The sequence below is a fragment of the Arvicola amphibius genome, chromosome 5 (assembly GCF_903992535.2).
Source record: "Arvicola amphibius chromosome 5, mArvAmp1.2, whole genome shotgun sequence".
NCBI lineage: Eukaryota > Metazoa > Chordata > Mammalia > Rodentia > Cricetidae > Arvicola > Arvicola amphibius.
This window is the reverse complement of record NC_052051.1, coordinates 49,072,422-49,085,877: the sequence shown is the minus strand read 5'-3', so window position 1 is coordinate 49,085,877 and position 13,456 is coordinate 49,072,422. Positions and strand designations below refer to the sequence as shown.

Genomic DNA, 13,456 nt, shown 5'->3' with positions numbered 1-13,456 from the left:
ATAAGAAATAAGACAGTAACAAGAAATGTAGCCAATTGATTCTGAACACAAACTGTAAGCAAAGACTCTTGAAGAAAACAAAATAGTCTACTAAATTATGAGCGGTTTCTGAACAGGACTCAAACAGCACTGAGCACAGAGGAAAACCTTGACAAAGTGGACTATGAAAAGGTCAGTGTACAGATCTGACTTGTTCTCTAACCTGGAGTTTCTGAAGAATTGGACAACGGGGCAGACGCCTCCGCTAAGGCAGCTAATGTAGCTAATACTGATGTAGAGGAGTTCCCAAACTGAACAGCAGATACTCCTGTTTCATCTAGAAGAGAAGAGGAAAAGAGAATTTAAATCAGGGTGCTTAACCCAATGCATCCTGCTCATCTACGTCCACTCAAGTCTTAACTAAGGCTGGGCAGCATCGGTGCTGCAATGTTGTCACACGCTGTGAGACTGCCTCTCTTCAGATTCATCTACCTCAGAAGGACGGAGACCCGGAGAGCAGATGTCATTCTTACCCTCATTGTCCAGCAGTCCTTCTTTAAACTGATGAGACCTACTAATGTTTAACATCCTAACAGCTGTCCTACATGCATCTCAATACCTGTTGCCTTGGATGAATTTTCTGAAGATACCAGACCTGTTAGGTTCACCACCCCTCCAGGTCCAATGATGAACTGTGGTGTGGCAGTGTGTATTGTCACAGTGTCAGGACTCTCCGGGTTGGTGTTGATTTGGTTCTGCATAGCAATCTAGGGAACAAATTATCATAATACTTTCAGAATTACAGGCAGCACATGTGGGACAGGCTTTCAATGCAGTACATAAATAGACATGAAGAAGCAGTCTCAGAAGAGTCACACAATTCAATGGGAAGACTTGTTAATGAAGCACCGAGAGTGCAGCTCTAAGCATAGGTGTGAATTCACATCCTATAGCCTTCTGTTGAGTGACAGCAAACCCCACTGGAGGAGAAATTAGTATCTGAAAGGTGCCTACAGAACACAGAAAAGCTATGCATTGAAAGGTAGTCTACTGTTGTCAAATTAAATTATTTCTACCACAATAGGCAATATATAACATGACATATTAAAGTATGACCTTCCCATTTAATTGTTTTCAATCTTTAAATCTCAACCCTTAAATTGTATTCCTAGATATGAAAGATGAGAAGAGTCAACGTAAAACTCATTATTTCCCAGCACACAGCACATCTCATAAGTTGTGGAGTTCAATGAAGTCGGGTGATCTTAGAGAGGTCTACTGAGAACAGAATGAGACAAGCAAGAAGGAATCCTGCAAACACAACTATGTCTACAATAGGGTTTTTTTTTTTTTTTTTAACAGAGGGTGAAAAAAGAAAGAAACCAGAATAACAGACTGTATCACAAAACCTTGGCAAAGTTCTGTCATGTTCAGTCAGGTGTGTCTGCCTTGGTACCTACTGCTTGTGACACTGGAAGTGCTAGCCCTATCGAGGGGCTGAGGGAAAAGACAGGGTTAGAAGGAGGAGCTGCCTAGGGAAATTCCCAAAAGCTGCACCATGAAAAAAAGGATGTAAGGGGAAGGGGTTATCTGAACAGGAATCAAACCCAACTGGGAATCACTTCAGCCTTTTAACTAAAGTAAACCTTTTCATCCACATCTCTGGACAGCTAAGCCCAGACAAATAAAAGCCCTGCATAGTGAGACATACCAGCTTGCTAGATCCCAACTTACATTTTAAAATATTTACACATACTAATGTTAGACAAAGTAGATTTAAAATAAAGAGGGGTCAGGATAGTTCAGTGAATAAGGAACTTGCCAGAGAAGCTTGAACCTTAGTTCAGTCCCCAGAACCCACGTGAAGACAGAGGTGACTCCAGTTACCCTCTAACCACCCAAACCTGCCCCACACATGCATAATCAATTTTAATATTTTAAACAGACAAAATAGATTATAAAAAAGATTGTATCACTCATCGAAGGAACATTAGTTCCTGAGTCTTTATAAAGTAGTTTACAGCTGATTCGGTAAAACATGATATCCAAATGTGTGACAAAATAATGTAAATGTCTAGAAGGGGAATTCAGAAACTGAAAGCACAGACGGTTAGCGCCTCGTCTAACTCTCTAGAGTACAAACAGTAATGAACAGAGAGGAAGTGGAGAGAACAATGCCATTCAAAAGAACTGAATCCAACAGGAGAAGCTACAAGACAAAGAGCATCCGTCTGTAAGCTGCCTTTCATGTTTTCTTAAACTCAAAGCCAAGTTACCTGTAATATCTCTGCTAAATCTTCATTTCCATTGTCTATTGAAATATCAAATGCAGTTTTACAAAATTTACTCTGCGTGTGTACATCAGCACCATATTTGATTAAAAGTTCCACCACCTCTTGATGATTATGTTCTGTTGCCCAATGCAGAGCTGTCATCTTTAACATATCCTTTGCATTGACGTCAGCACCATGCTAAAAAATATTTCAAAATCAGTAATATTTCAAGATATGGAATATAAAGAATCCCTGATATGAGAATATCAGCCATAATGTTTCTACACAAGAAAAAGGACCATTAATTTTTGGGGAGTGTTAATAAGTTATTAATATATGTTAGCAATCATCAGTTATCTATGACCTAATAATTTTTCTACCATGATGGTTTTCCTAGCTACTTTCCTTTCTTGAAATAAGACAAGTTTTTAGCTACTCTACTCGGGGCACAACGGGCTGGAGTGGCCTTACAGGTGAACGGCAGCGCTGAGTTTTTCTCCGGAACACTTTAATGGTTTATGGTGGGTAATCCTCTCATCCCTCACAATTAAATATACCCTTTGCTTTCAAAACAAGCATAACCCAAGGAATCAAAAGGAAGCTGTCTGAGGCAGTGTCTGTCGCCAGGAAGGAAAGGCTGGCTATTCAGCATACTTCAGCTCATCAGGTACAGGTGCGCTTTGCATAAATAAGCCCTGGAGCTCAGTAACAAAATAGAGTATGAAACATCCCAGCAATGATTTCCACTCTGCTCTCATGTTGAAATGATAATGTTTTAAACACAATAAATTAAATATTAAAATGACTTTTTACATTTTTTGTTTTGTTTTTGTTTTTTCAAAACAGGTTTCTCTGCGTAGCTTTGGAGCCTGTCCTGAAATTCACTCTGTAGACCAGGCTGGCCTCGAACTCACAAAGAACTGCCTACATCTGTCTTCCAAGTGCTGGGGTTAAAGGCACATGCCACCACTGCCCAGTGAATTTTTATTTTTTGATGTGGCTTTGAAAATACCTAGGATTACATGTAATTTGTCCTCTAGACTTCCCTGCATTTCTTTCGCATGGGTTCGTCTATAGCTTAGGATGAAAAGGGTTAAGAATAAAGACTGTCTCTCTGTCTGAGAATCTTCTGTGTGACCTGAAGACAATTTAATTAAATTTTAGATGACTAAAGATAATTTAATTATTTATTAATCTGCTTGCTAGTCATCCAAAATTATTCTTCCCTACATAGGATTCTGAATGAATTAAGTTCTTCACCCAAAGGACTGACTTTCAATAGTTGGCAATTAACTGAGAATATACCTACAGGAAGATTTTTCCCTACAAAGAAAACTTCAAGGCAATATTCATTTGACAGACTTATACACATCAATAACAAACACTCTATCACACAGAAAACAAAAAGTAGGCACTTAATAAAACTCTTCCCTTTTTTCATCTTACAAAGTTTGTATGGGGTTTGGATTAAAAAATCTAAGTCCAAAAAGAAGGCATACCTTAAGCAAAACCTCTACTATGCTGGCATGGCCCTCAGAAGCTGCCATGTGCAATGGTGTCCGGTCCACTTTGGTCCTGGCATCCCTACTTACACCGGCTCGGAGAAGTACCTCTGTGGTAGAGTAATGCCCATACTGTGCGGCCAGATGAAGTGGAGAAGTTCCCAACTATAACATAGGAACACACGCATACACATGCACAAAAAAAAATTCCAGGTTTAGTTGCTTTTAATATACTTTTACTATAAACTATATTTTTAAACAGTGATGCATATTACATTGTGTATTTGAATTACTATGTAATTCACACATCAAAAGAAAGTACTCAACTCAGGCTTATCTTCACAAGCCCTCAAGAGGTCCCACACGTGCATTAGTGTGGAAAGGTCAGTGGTCCCTTCATTCAGTTCTCTTCTTGCCCCTCCTTTCCCTTTCTCTACAGTTAGACAAGGTCTCAAACTTGAGATCCTGCCTCAGCCTCCCAGCTTTTTATTACTAACAGAAAAACAACCTTAATTAATTTTATTAAAAATTAGAGCTAATTATGACCTGAGAATTAAGAAGAGCTTCATATCAGAGGGATGTACTAGATAGGTGAAGTTTAGGTTACATTATATTACATGCATTAAGAAGCACAGAAAAGTCCACTAATTCCGAATGCCAGTCAATGACGTTGAAAGAGCTATTTCACCAGAACATGAACTTTGCCAGGCTGTCATTATTAGATAGCAACTGTTTTAATTTTTTGTTTTAGATTTACTAATTTTACTTTATGTGTATGAATGTTTTGCCTAAATGCATGAATGTGACATAACCCTAGAACTGAAGTTATAGATGGCTATGAGCCAACAAGTGGGTACACGAAATTGAACCCAGGTCCTCTGCAAGAGCAACAAGAGTACTTAACCACTGAGTCATCTCTCCAGGCCACCACCTTAGTTTTTAAATCACTTTCTATGGAACACATTGTTCTAAGACCTTCATTTACTGGTTTCATAGCAAGGGTACTATTATTATCTTGCTACGGCACTAAAGAAACCTGAATTACAGGGAGGTCACCAATTTGCCTAAAGCCACACAAGTGACATAATACAAAGCAAACCCTAGAAATAATTATTTTGTTACAACAAAAAATCATTTATTTTATAGAGGTTTTAACAGACCCTCACAGATCAAAGGTGAGATTGTTGAATAACCTTTTTTCCATGCTTTATTGTATTTTTATGTAACTGGTCTTTTCTCCACTCTCATATTCTATATTTAATGAAAACCTTTAACAATACACTGAACAACCACTGAGACTTATTCACTGAGGTACTGAGGTCTACTTTATATTTCTATTGTTATTCTTAATATTTTTTCTTTTTGGTTCACATGCAAAAAAATATGTAACATGCATACTTACATGTAGTTTCAAGAACAGTTAATGTCTGTAAAGTCAACACCAGAGTCTGGGAGGAAAACCTGTCTAGTAATTTTAAGTCCTCCTACATGGTGTTCTCTGATCATAATAAGCCCCTCACTTAGTTAGATAAATGCTACTCAAAAAAGAAGTGATTCTGGTATGTATGTGTGTGGTATAGTTCTAGGGATCCAAACCAAGGCCCTCACACTTACATGGCAAGCATTTTACACATTAAGCCGTCTCCCTAGACCTTACTCAAGAATTTTCTGACAAGCATTGCTTTTATTTTCATCAATTACAAATCCTTATAAATGGTATAGTTTGATTCTTTACTAGAATCCTACCACGTGTACTTCTGATTTTTCAACTTAATATTATGTCTACAAAATGTTAATGGGCAAAAATATAGTACACTAACTTGCTCTACAACATTCCACTCCATGAAAAAGCTGTAGACTAATCAACCGATGATCACTGCTTTGTTAACGCTTTGTTATAATAAACAATTCTGCTACAGAGGGTCTTCTAGTAACTTAAGCACATAACCAAGATTTTATTCGATATTCTAGCTCAACTGATACAAATGGCATATACATATTAAAATTTACTAAGCATGGTCAAACTGTCCTCCAAAAGGGCTACATCAATTCACCTTTGTACCACCTCCTCACCGATGCTGGCCCTACTTTTCATTCACTGGGAGCTGACCACCGTTTCATGTGTACCGGCCATCCTAACTTATCTTGGTGAAGTGCTACTCTGAGTCACCTGTCGATCCATTCCTGACCCACAGGAACTCCTTATACACATACAGTGGACACTAATTCTTATTTACAGTCCTTCTGCCTGGATGCACTACAGCACCATGATGACATGTCTACTATGCACTTTCTAGTATGCACTTTCTAGTATGCACTTTCTAGTATGCATTTTCTTTAAAAAGAAATTATTTATCTTATGTGCATGAATGTCTGCATGTATGTCTATGTACCATATGTATGCAATGCCTGTAGAGTTCAGAAGAATCCTCTGGAACTGAAGCTTCAGGCAGTCGTGAGCTGCCATCTAAGTGGTGAGCAATGAACCCAGGTCCTCCTCAAGGGCAACAAGTGTTCTCAACCAGAGACAGCTCTCCAGCCTCATAGGCACACATTTTCAACAAGTTGACTGCTATAAATTTGTGGGTAGTTATCAATTCTGGAAATTCTAGGCAACTGAACTTCAATTTACTTCACCCTGATCCACACTCATTTTGTGGGTCTACTAATACTGATGAGCGCTGGGCCGTTTCCAGCTTTGTTACCATGTATAATGTTCATTTTGTGGGTCACAGTGTCTCTCACCACTCCTGATATCACATTTTGTGTGTCCACAGTACACGCTGGGCTTCCTATCATCAGCTCTAAGTTGTCTGCAGTTGTCCCTCACTAGTTACTGAACTCCAGTCCTCAGCAGGTCTGTTTCCACCGTCAGGTTGTTTCAGTAAGACATTCCAGCTGCTTTGTCTTTCGGTGTTACTTACTCAACTGCTTGCTTCCTTGCAACTTCAATAATAGCTATAAAGTTAGAATTTTAAAAAGTAGGCTTCTCAGGGGACATGCATTTGCCTCTGCCAGGGACCCGAGCACAAAGGAACTGTACATTCACTTTTCAGCCGAATTTCTCAGGGACACAGGTGTTTGACTTCAAATGCACAAGACATGGCTTGTGACCCCAAACTCCCTTCAATAAACCTTTCCTGCTCTTCCTCAACGCTAGTTTACATCAGGCCATTTATTTGCAGTGCCCCACACAAGAGCAGGAAGAAGAGGTGGGAAGAGATGGGGTACTCTGAGATAGCCTGAATGCTCCAAGTGCAGTTCTTGGAACTGTCCCCCAGAATGAGCCCCTGAGCACTCCCAGACCTTTGTCTTCAGTTCCCCATGCTGGTGAGCCAGGGAACCAGCAAGGAAACTAAATGCAGCAAAAGTTCTTAGAGAATGAATTCTCTGGATTCCAGGTTACTGAATGTGTTTTGGGTTCACTCTTTGTTCTCAGCAAAGCACTCAAGATTTCCTTGAAAATATTTAGTGAAATATTTTCTTAATTTCTGCTACAGACAAATGCTGCATCTTACCTGATACAGACAAATGCTGAAATACTTATAGAGGAACTCCTGGGATTTGCTTTAAAATAACACAAAGGAAGTTCATGGAGGAACAAGGCTTACCATGATTTGGTGGAATTTTAAGTTAGATGCAGGAATTGATGTTTTTATAAAATTTTCCAAAATAGACAAAAAGTTTATTTTACATGAAAATTTTAAAAAGAACAAGAAAAAAGACAAAAAAATTAAAAACCAGAATTTTCTTGTTATCAGCGATTAGGTTAATGCAGATTCCCAACCTTCCATGCTCCTAAGGCCATCCCTTCTGCCTCACTCTCAGAAATGAACAGGTGTCTTCTGCCGTCTCCTTACTGCCTCCTACACCGCACCAAACTACCAAACTCTCTTTCCTTTCCTCCTATTTGGTCGGTCACATTCTCTCTCTCTCTCTCTCTCTCTCTCTCTCTCTCTCTCTAATACACACACACACACACACACACACACAGGGTCTCACTATGAAGCTTTGGCTATCATTGGAATTCACTACACAGATCCACGTGCCTCTGCCTCCCTGGTCACATTTCCTACAGTTTCTCAAGCAGCAATGGAAAGGCAAGCTTCTTTTTTCAGGAGCAGTTAAATCCCCATCTTCACTACACTGTGAATTATCGATTCTCTCCCTGTTAATCCTATTATCTTTGAATTGAATCCAAGCAGCTATATATGTAATGACACCAAACTAGTATAGTTCAAAGTCTTTAAAACAAAACAACCTTTATTCATAGATAGTAATTGGATAAGACTATTATCAAGAAAACAATATGAGCAATGCATTCATTAAGACAGTTTAATCGGGAACTGGAGAAATGGCTCGGCACTGAGAGTATGCACTTCTCTTAGAGGACCCAACTGACAACTGCCTAGAACTCAGCTCCAGGGGACCCAACACCTCTGACTTCACTTCACAGACACCTGCAGTTCCATGAACATATCCGTACACATAAACAAATTAAAAATTATAATAAATCCTTCTAAAAGAGTTATAATTATAAAATCTGAACAAATAACCCCTTCCCAAAGTGAGTATGTGTATATTATATCATTTATAAGCATAAATACCAGCTAAACTTTTATCTGGGAAGAAGGGAGAAGGAGCAGAGAAGGAGGAAGAAAAAAAGCAACATTAAATCACTATTTACCCAGTCTGTAGTAAAAGGAGCTCCATTTGCCATCAAAATACGAACTTCGTCATCTTGTCCTGCTCGTGCCGCTTCTAAAAGCTTCTTCCCCAAATCTACCAGGGACATCTGGATGAAACACATGAACTGACATCAGCATCTCCATTATATACTGTGAAATGACTCCCCCTCATTCCTAAGTCTCAGTTATCCCTCCAAATGTGCTATGGTTAATCTAAAACTAAAGATCACACAAAACAATTTATATTTTAATTCTTTAAAATATATCTCTTTTCTCACTAAGTTTTTACCTGAGTAAAACTGGTTTAAACTCTCCACATAGGCCAGTAAATGACAGACGATGTAAAGCAGCAGGCACAGGGAGCCTAAGAATTAAAAGTGGCGTCTAATTTTTATTGGAGCCTGATGACATTTTTATAAAGTACAGTTAAAGTATGAGATATTGTCTCCCCACCCTCTTCTAAAACAGTGAGTGTGCTCAAATTCTAAAACACAGCCCTTCTGCTCAGGGGCACACAGTGCACACCTATGTCTTCACACTCCAAACATGTACTAAAAAGAAGCCGGGCAGTGGCGGCGCATGCTTTAATCCAGCACTCAGGAGGCAGAGGCAGGTGGATCTCTGTGAGTTCGAGGCCAGCCTGGTCTACAAGAGCTAGTTCCAGGACAGGCTCCAAAGCTACAAAGAAACCCTGTCTCGGAAAACAAAAACAACAACAAAAGTACTAAAAAGGGAGTTGAATCGTCTTCTGGGCAAGACATGTGTCTTACAATAAATCTACAGAGATTTTATCTTGAATTCAAAAATTCTCTAAAGGCTAATGCCCCAGTCAAGGGAGGAAGGAGGAGGAGGAGGCAGGGAAGATAGACAGATATGTCAGAAAAGGCCAAGACAGGAATCCATAGGTGAACAAAGACGTGAACTGGTCAGAGGAGTTCATATTCTAGAGTCGGTCATTCTGAGGAGTGAACAGAAGCTTACTCTTTGATACTGTAGAACTGAGAAAACTGTAGTTCTCTGAGGCAAATCTTTTGAGATTTAGTAAGAAAAAGATGTGGCTGGGATTCAAATTTGTCTAAAACAGAATACACCCACAAGGTAAAACGTCATAAGTGAGAAGTGAACCACAGGGCAGGAGTGACTTATGCCAACAGCCACCGCTGTTGAACGAAGAACACATGCAACAGTGACAGAGCTTGGTATTTCTTCCAGGAAGGGATAAAATGCGTTACATATGTAGAAGAAACACTAGGAGGTACAAAAGAGGTAACTACAAGAAAATCTAAGTTCTGCAAAGAACTATGCCCAAATATCCTATATTTTAGTAGATCCTGTAATGTAAGAACATTCATACCAAACCCAGGAATAACCACAGAAAACTTTGAACACTAGGTGGTGTGCACAGATGAGATTTCTTAGGAGTTGGTCTTTGTGTAACAATAAAAGAATTCATAACCTATCCTGTGGTAAAGAATGAGAAAGCTGACATATGCAGTTGTAGAGTTAATATGGGTTTTTCTTTATGTGTTTTTGTTGGCATGTGACACTTGTAACATTTCTTTTACCTTTGACCTTCTAGTTTTCTTTCCCTTTCCCCCCTCCCATTTTTCTCAGTAACCCAATCCCTGCAAACACACTGAACTTCTGATCTCTGACAAAGGTCTTTCCCTCAGAGACCACGCAGAAGCTTAACAGTAAACATCACCATCACACTCAAAGGCAGTGGAACCTTAAGCAGTGCAATATAATCTTTAAAAGAGAAAGGAAAAGTTAATCCCTTTCCTATAGATGTATAGCAAACTCCAAACTACTGAACACAGTATCTATACTGTAGATAAGCCAAATTTCACTTAAATCTGTCTCTAAAATAAAACCTATCTTTCAAATAAACATTTTTAACTTTTTTTTTTTTTTTTTTTTTTTTTTTTTTTTTTTTTTTTTGGTTTTTCGAGACAGGGTTTCTCTGTGGTTTTGGAGCCTGTCCTGGAACTAGCTCTTGTAGACCAGGCTGGTCTCGAACTCACAGAGATCCGCCTGCCTCTGCCTCCCGAGTGCTGGGATTAAAGGCGTGCGCCACCACCGCCTGGCTCAAATAAACATTTTTAATGTTGTATACAATGCAAACACTTTACAGTGTTTACACAGTCAGATGAGTCTATTTGGCATACACAGTGCCAGACAGAGAAACATTTGGAGCATATCTAAAACATGCTAGACTAGATTTTTCTCATTCTGAAATTAGTCTTTGCATCTTGATTTGTATACATTCTGGATAGTAGGCCCTTTGTCAAATATAAAATTATCAATAACTCCTTTTCAAATCCTAATTTCTTTACTCTCTATCCCATTTTTGATATCACATACTATCTTCTATGCATAAGTAACTTAAGTTTTATATTTTAAAAATGTGATACTTCTACATATTCAAAAATAAAAGTCAGTCTTGGTGACACATATCCCTGTCTATAACCCAGCACTCAATTAAGTGGAGGCAGGAGAATCTTGAGTTTGAAGACATTTATTAGTATATTTATAATATGTTCATACCTGTACTACATAGCAAGACTCAGCAAGCAAAACCACACAAGAAAAAATAAAATCAAAAACAGAAGATGTATGCTCAGCACCAAAGATAACCAGCATATGCTAACTTTTTAATTATTTAAGAGGTCTGGCTCAACAAGCCAGGGTAGAAGCAGGCAGATGGTTCAGTGAGTTATGCACCTGGAGCGTTCATAATCCACCGACCTGCAGACTCAGACTCTGTCCAAGGTCCAGCCTCGCCTTTACCGAGATGTTGGTTCTGGTATGGGGGTATTCTGAAACCTCAGACTAATAGAACTCTCTTAGTAGGTATAGTCTTCCTTAATTTCAACTCATCTAAAAAATGCTTTAGAGCCAGAAGATAGTGGCACACGCCTTCAATCCTAGCACTCAGGAGATAGAGGCAGGCTGATCTCTGAGTCAAGGCCAGGCTGGTCTACAGAGGATGTTCCAGGGCAGTCAGGGAAAAGCATCTAGAAAAAACAAACAATCAAACAAGAGTTAAATGCTTTATAGTTTGGGGCAATGAAATGAAGGCTGGAATCAAAATATTCTGATTTTTAAAAAGATGGCAATGCAAAGGCCCAAATGGCACACAGTGTTTGAAAAAGACTTGTAAACACTTAACACATCTGAGATTTGCAGTCTTTACAGGTGTCTACACACACATCCACTTTCAGAATAGTTTTTGCAAATTGTACACAGACAAAAAAGGGTCAAAGTTTTTTAATAAAAGAAATTGCATTTATAAATGATCTATATTAGAATATAAGAAATCTCCAGTTATAGACAATTACTACCCATGTTATACAATAGATATCTTCCATTTTGGTTGCTAATAAAAGACTACACAATGCAAAAAGAAAAAGTCTGACTCAAAATTAAATGAGGGAGGAAGCATAAACAAGAATCCAACAAAGCAGTAAAAGAACATGACACACATGTATTCTGAAAAAGAAAGGACTTGTTGTCTGTCACTGACAGATGCAAAATTATTTATTTATTTATTTATTTATTTGGTTTGTTTATTTATTTATTGGTTTTTCAAGACAGGGTTTCTCCGTAGCTTTGGAACCTGTCATGGAACTAGCTCTTGTAGCAGGCTAGCCTCGAACTCACAGAATGTGATTTAACTTACACTTTCATGTACTGCTCTATGGTGTATGCAAACAGCAGTTCAAAGTAGACCATCTTTAACTTTATTTAACAAATTTATTAAAATATTTAAGACTGTTGCTGGGCAGTGGTGGCACCCGCCTTTAATCCCAGGCAGAGGTAGGCAGATCTCTGTGAGTTCAAGGTCAGCCTGGTCTACAAGAGCTAGTTCTAGGACAGCTAGGGCTGTTACACAGAAAAACCCGTCTTGAAAAACAAAACAAAACAAAATAAAAATGTCAAAAACCCACTGATTAAATTATTACCTCTCAATAATCCTATTCTAAAGGGAAAATACAGATAAGTCACATTTGAAACAATCTACTGAAAAGTAGTTCAGTTAGAGAAACCACAGGATGCAAATGTTTGAAGCTATATAACACAGAGTTATGTGATGCTAAGCCAACAAACATAGTTTGTATATCAAAACATGTGTATAAGGAACAAAATATAATAACAGGTGTGGTGACATACAGATGTAATCTCAGCAACTGTGAGACTGAAGTAGATAAAAAGTCATAAATTCAAGGTCAGCTGGCCGACACAATCTGCCTTGGAATATATATGTATCATACTTTTGGATCACCTGTTGATATTTTTAGTGCTATATATAACACATGATATATAGTATATGTAAATATTAGTTCTAAAAGTGATCCAATAGTATGATTATGGGGGAATTTCCCATTTTACAGTTTTTGTAGTGTTACTATTCTGCCTACCTAATTTTAAAACAAGAATTATAAAGGAACAAGTTTCATTGTGCAGCTGCTCACTAAGTAAATGTCACACTGAAAGTCTGACGTGCCTGCCTTACTTAAACAGGAGTGGAAAAAATAAATGATGCTGAAGAGCAGAGTTGATGATCTACACTACACTACAGTTGAGCATTTGAATAAATGTGCTCCTATAACTTCCATGTTTCAGTTACTCAGAACCTGCAGAGTTGGTGATCCACACTACACTACAGGTGAGTATGTAATAAATATCCTCCCATAACTTCCCCAAGTTTCAGCTATTTAGAACCTATCATGTTTATGATCCTGGGTACTGAAACTTTTGTGTTTTGTTTTTGGTCTTTTTTAATCCACAAACAGATTCAAGTCACCAGACTAAGAAATCACTGGTCTCAAAAGCAGCAACACTGCCCTATAGGGACCCTTTGTATACGTAGGGGAAGCATTGAGAAATTAAAGGTGGAGAAGGCTCTAGCATTTCATGGTCCAGTCAAGAATACTATAAGTCTCACAAGAACCGTCACTTGTTCTGGATCCCTGCTGGAACAGTATATACTCTTAATCACCGAGCCTTCTCT

General features: G+C 38.5%; 1 protein-coding gene across 5 annotated transcripts in view; it reads right to left on the bottom strand.

Annotated features, from left to right (window-relative positions):
- Nucleotides 1–13,456, bottom strand: part of Gabpb1 (GA binding protein transcription factor subunit beta 1) — a 50,923-nt gene that overhangs the window by 19,975 nt on the left and 17,492 nt on the right. For 3 of the 5 annotated variants that reach the window (XM_038329578.1, XM_038329579.1, XM_038329580.1), the window contains exons 2-7: nt 8,732–8,806; nt 8,442–8,549; nt 3,752–3,919; nt 2,256–2,450; nt 635–746; nt 203–316 (exon numbers count right to left, since the gene is read on the bottom strand). In XM_038329578.1, the coding sequence (XP_038185506.1) occupies nt 203–316; nt 635–746; nt 2,256–2,450; nt 3,752–3,919; nt 8,442–8,549 (697 nt within the window). In that variant the 5' untranslated portion in view covers nt 8,732–8,806. The remainder of the gene's footprint in view (nt 1–202; nt 317–634; nt 747–2,255; nt 2,451–3,751; nt 3,920–8,441; nt 8,550–8,731; nt 8,807–13,456) is intronic. The other 2 variants (XM_038329581.1, XM_038329577.1) reach the window with 1 other exon arrangement.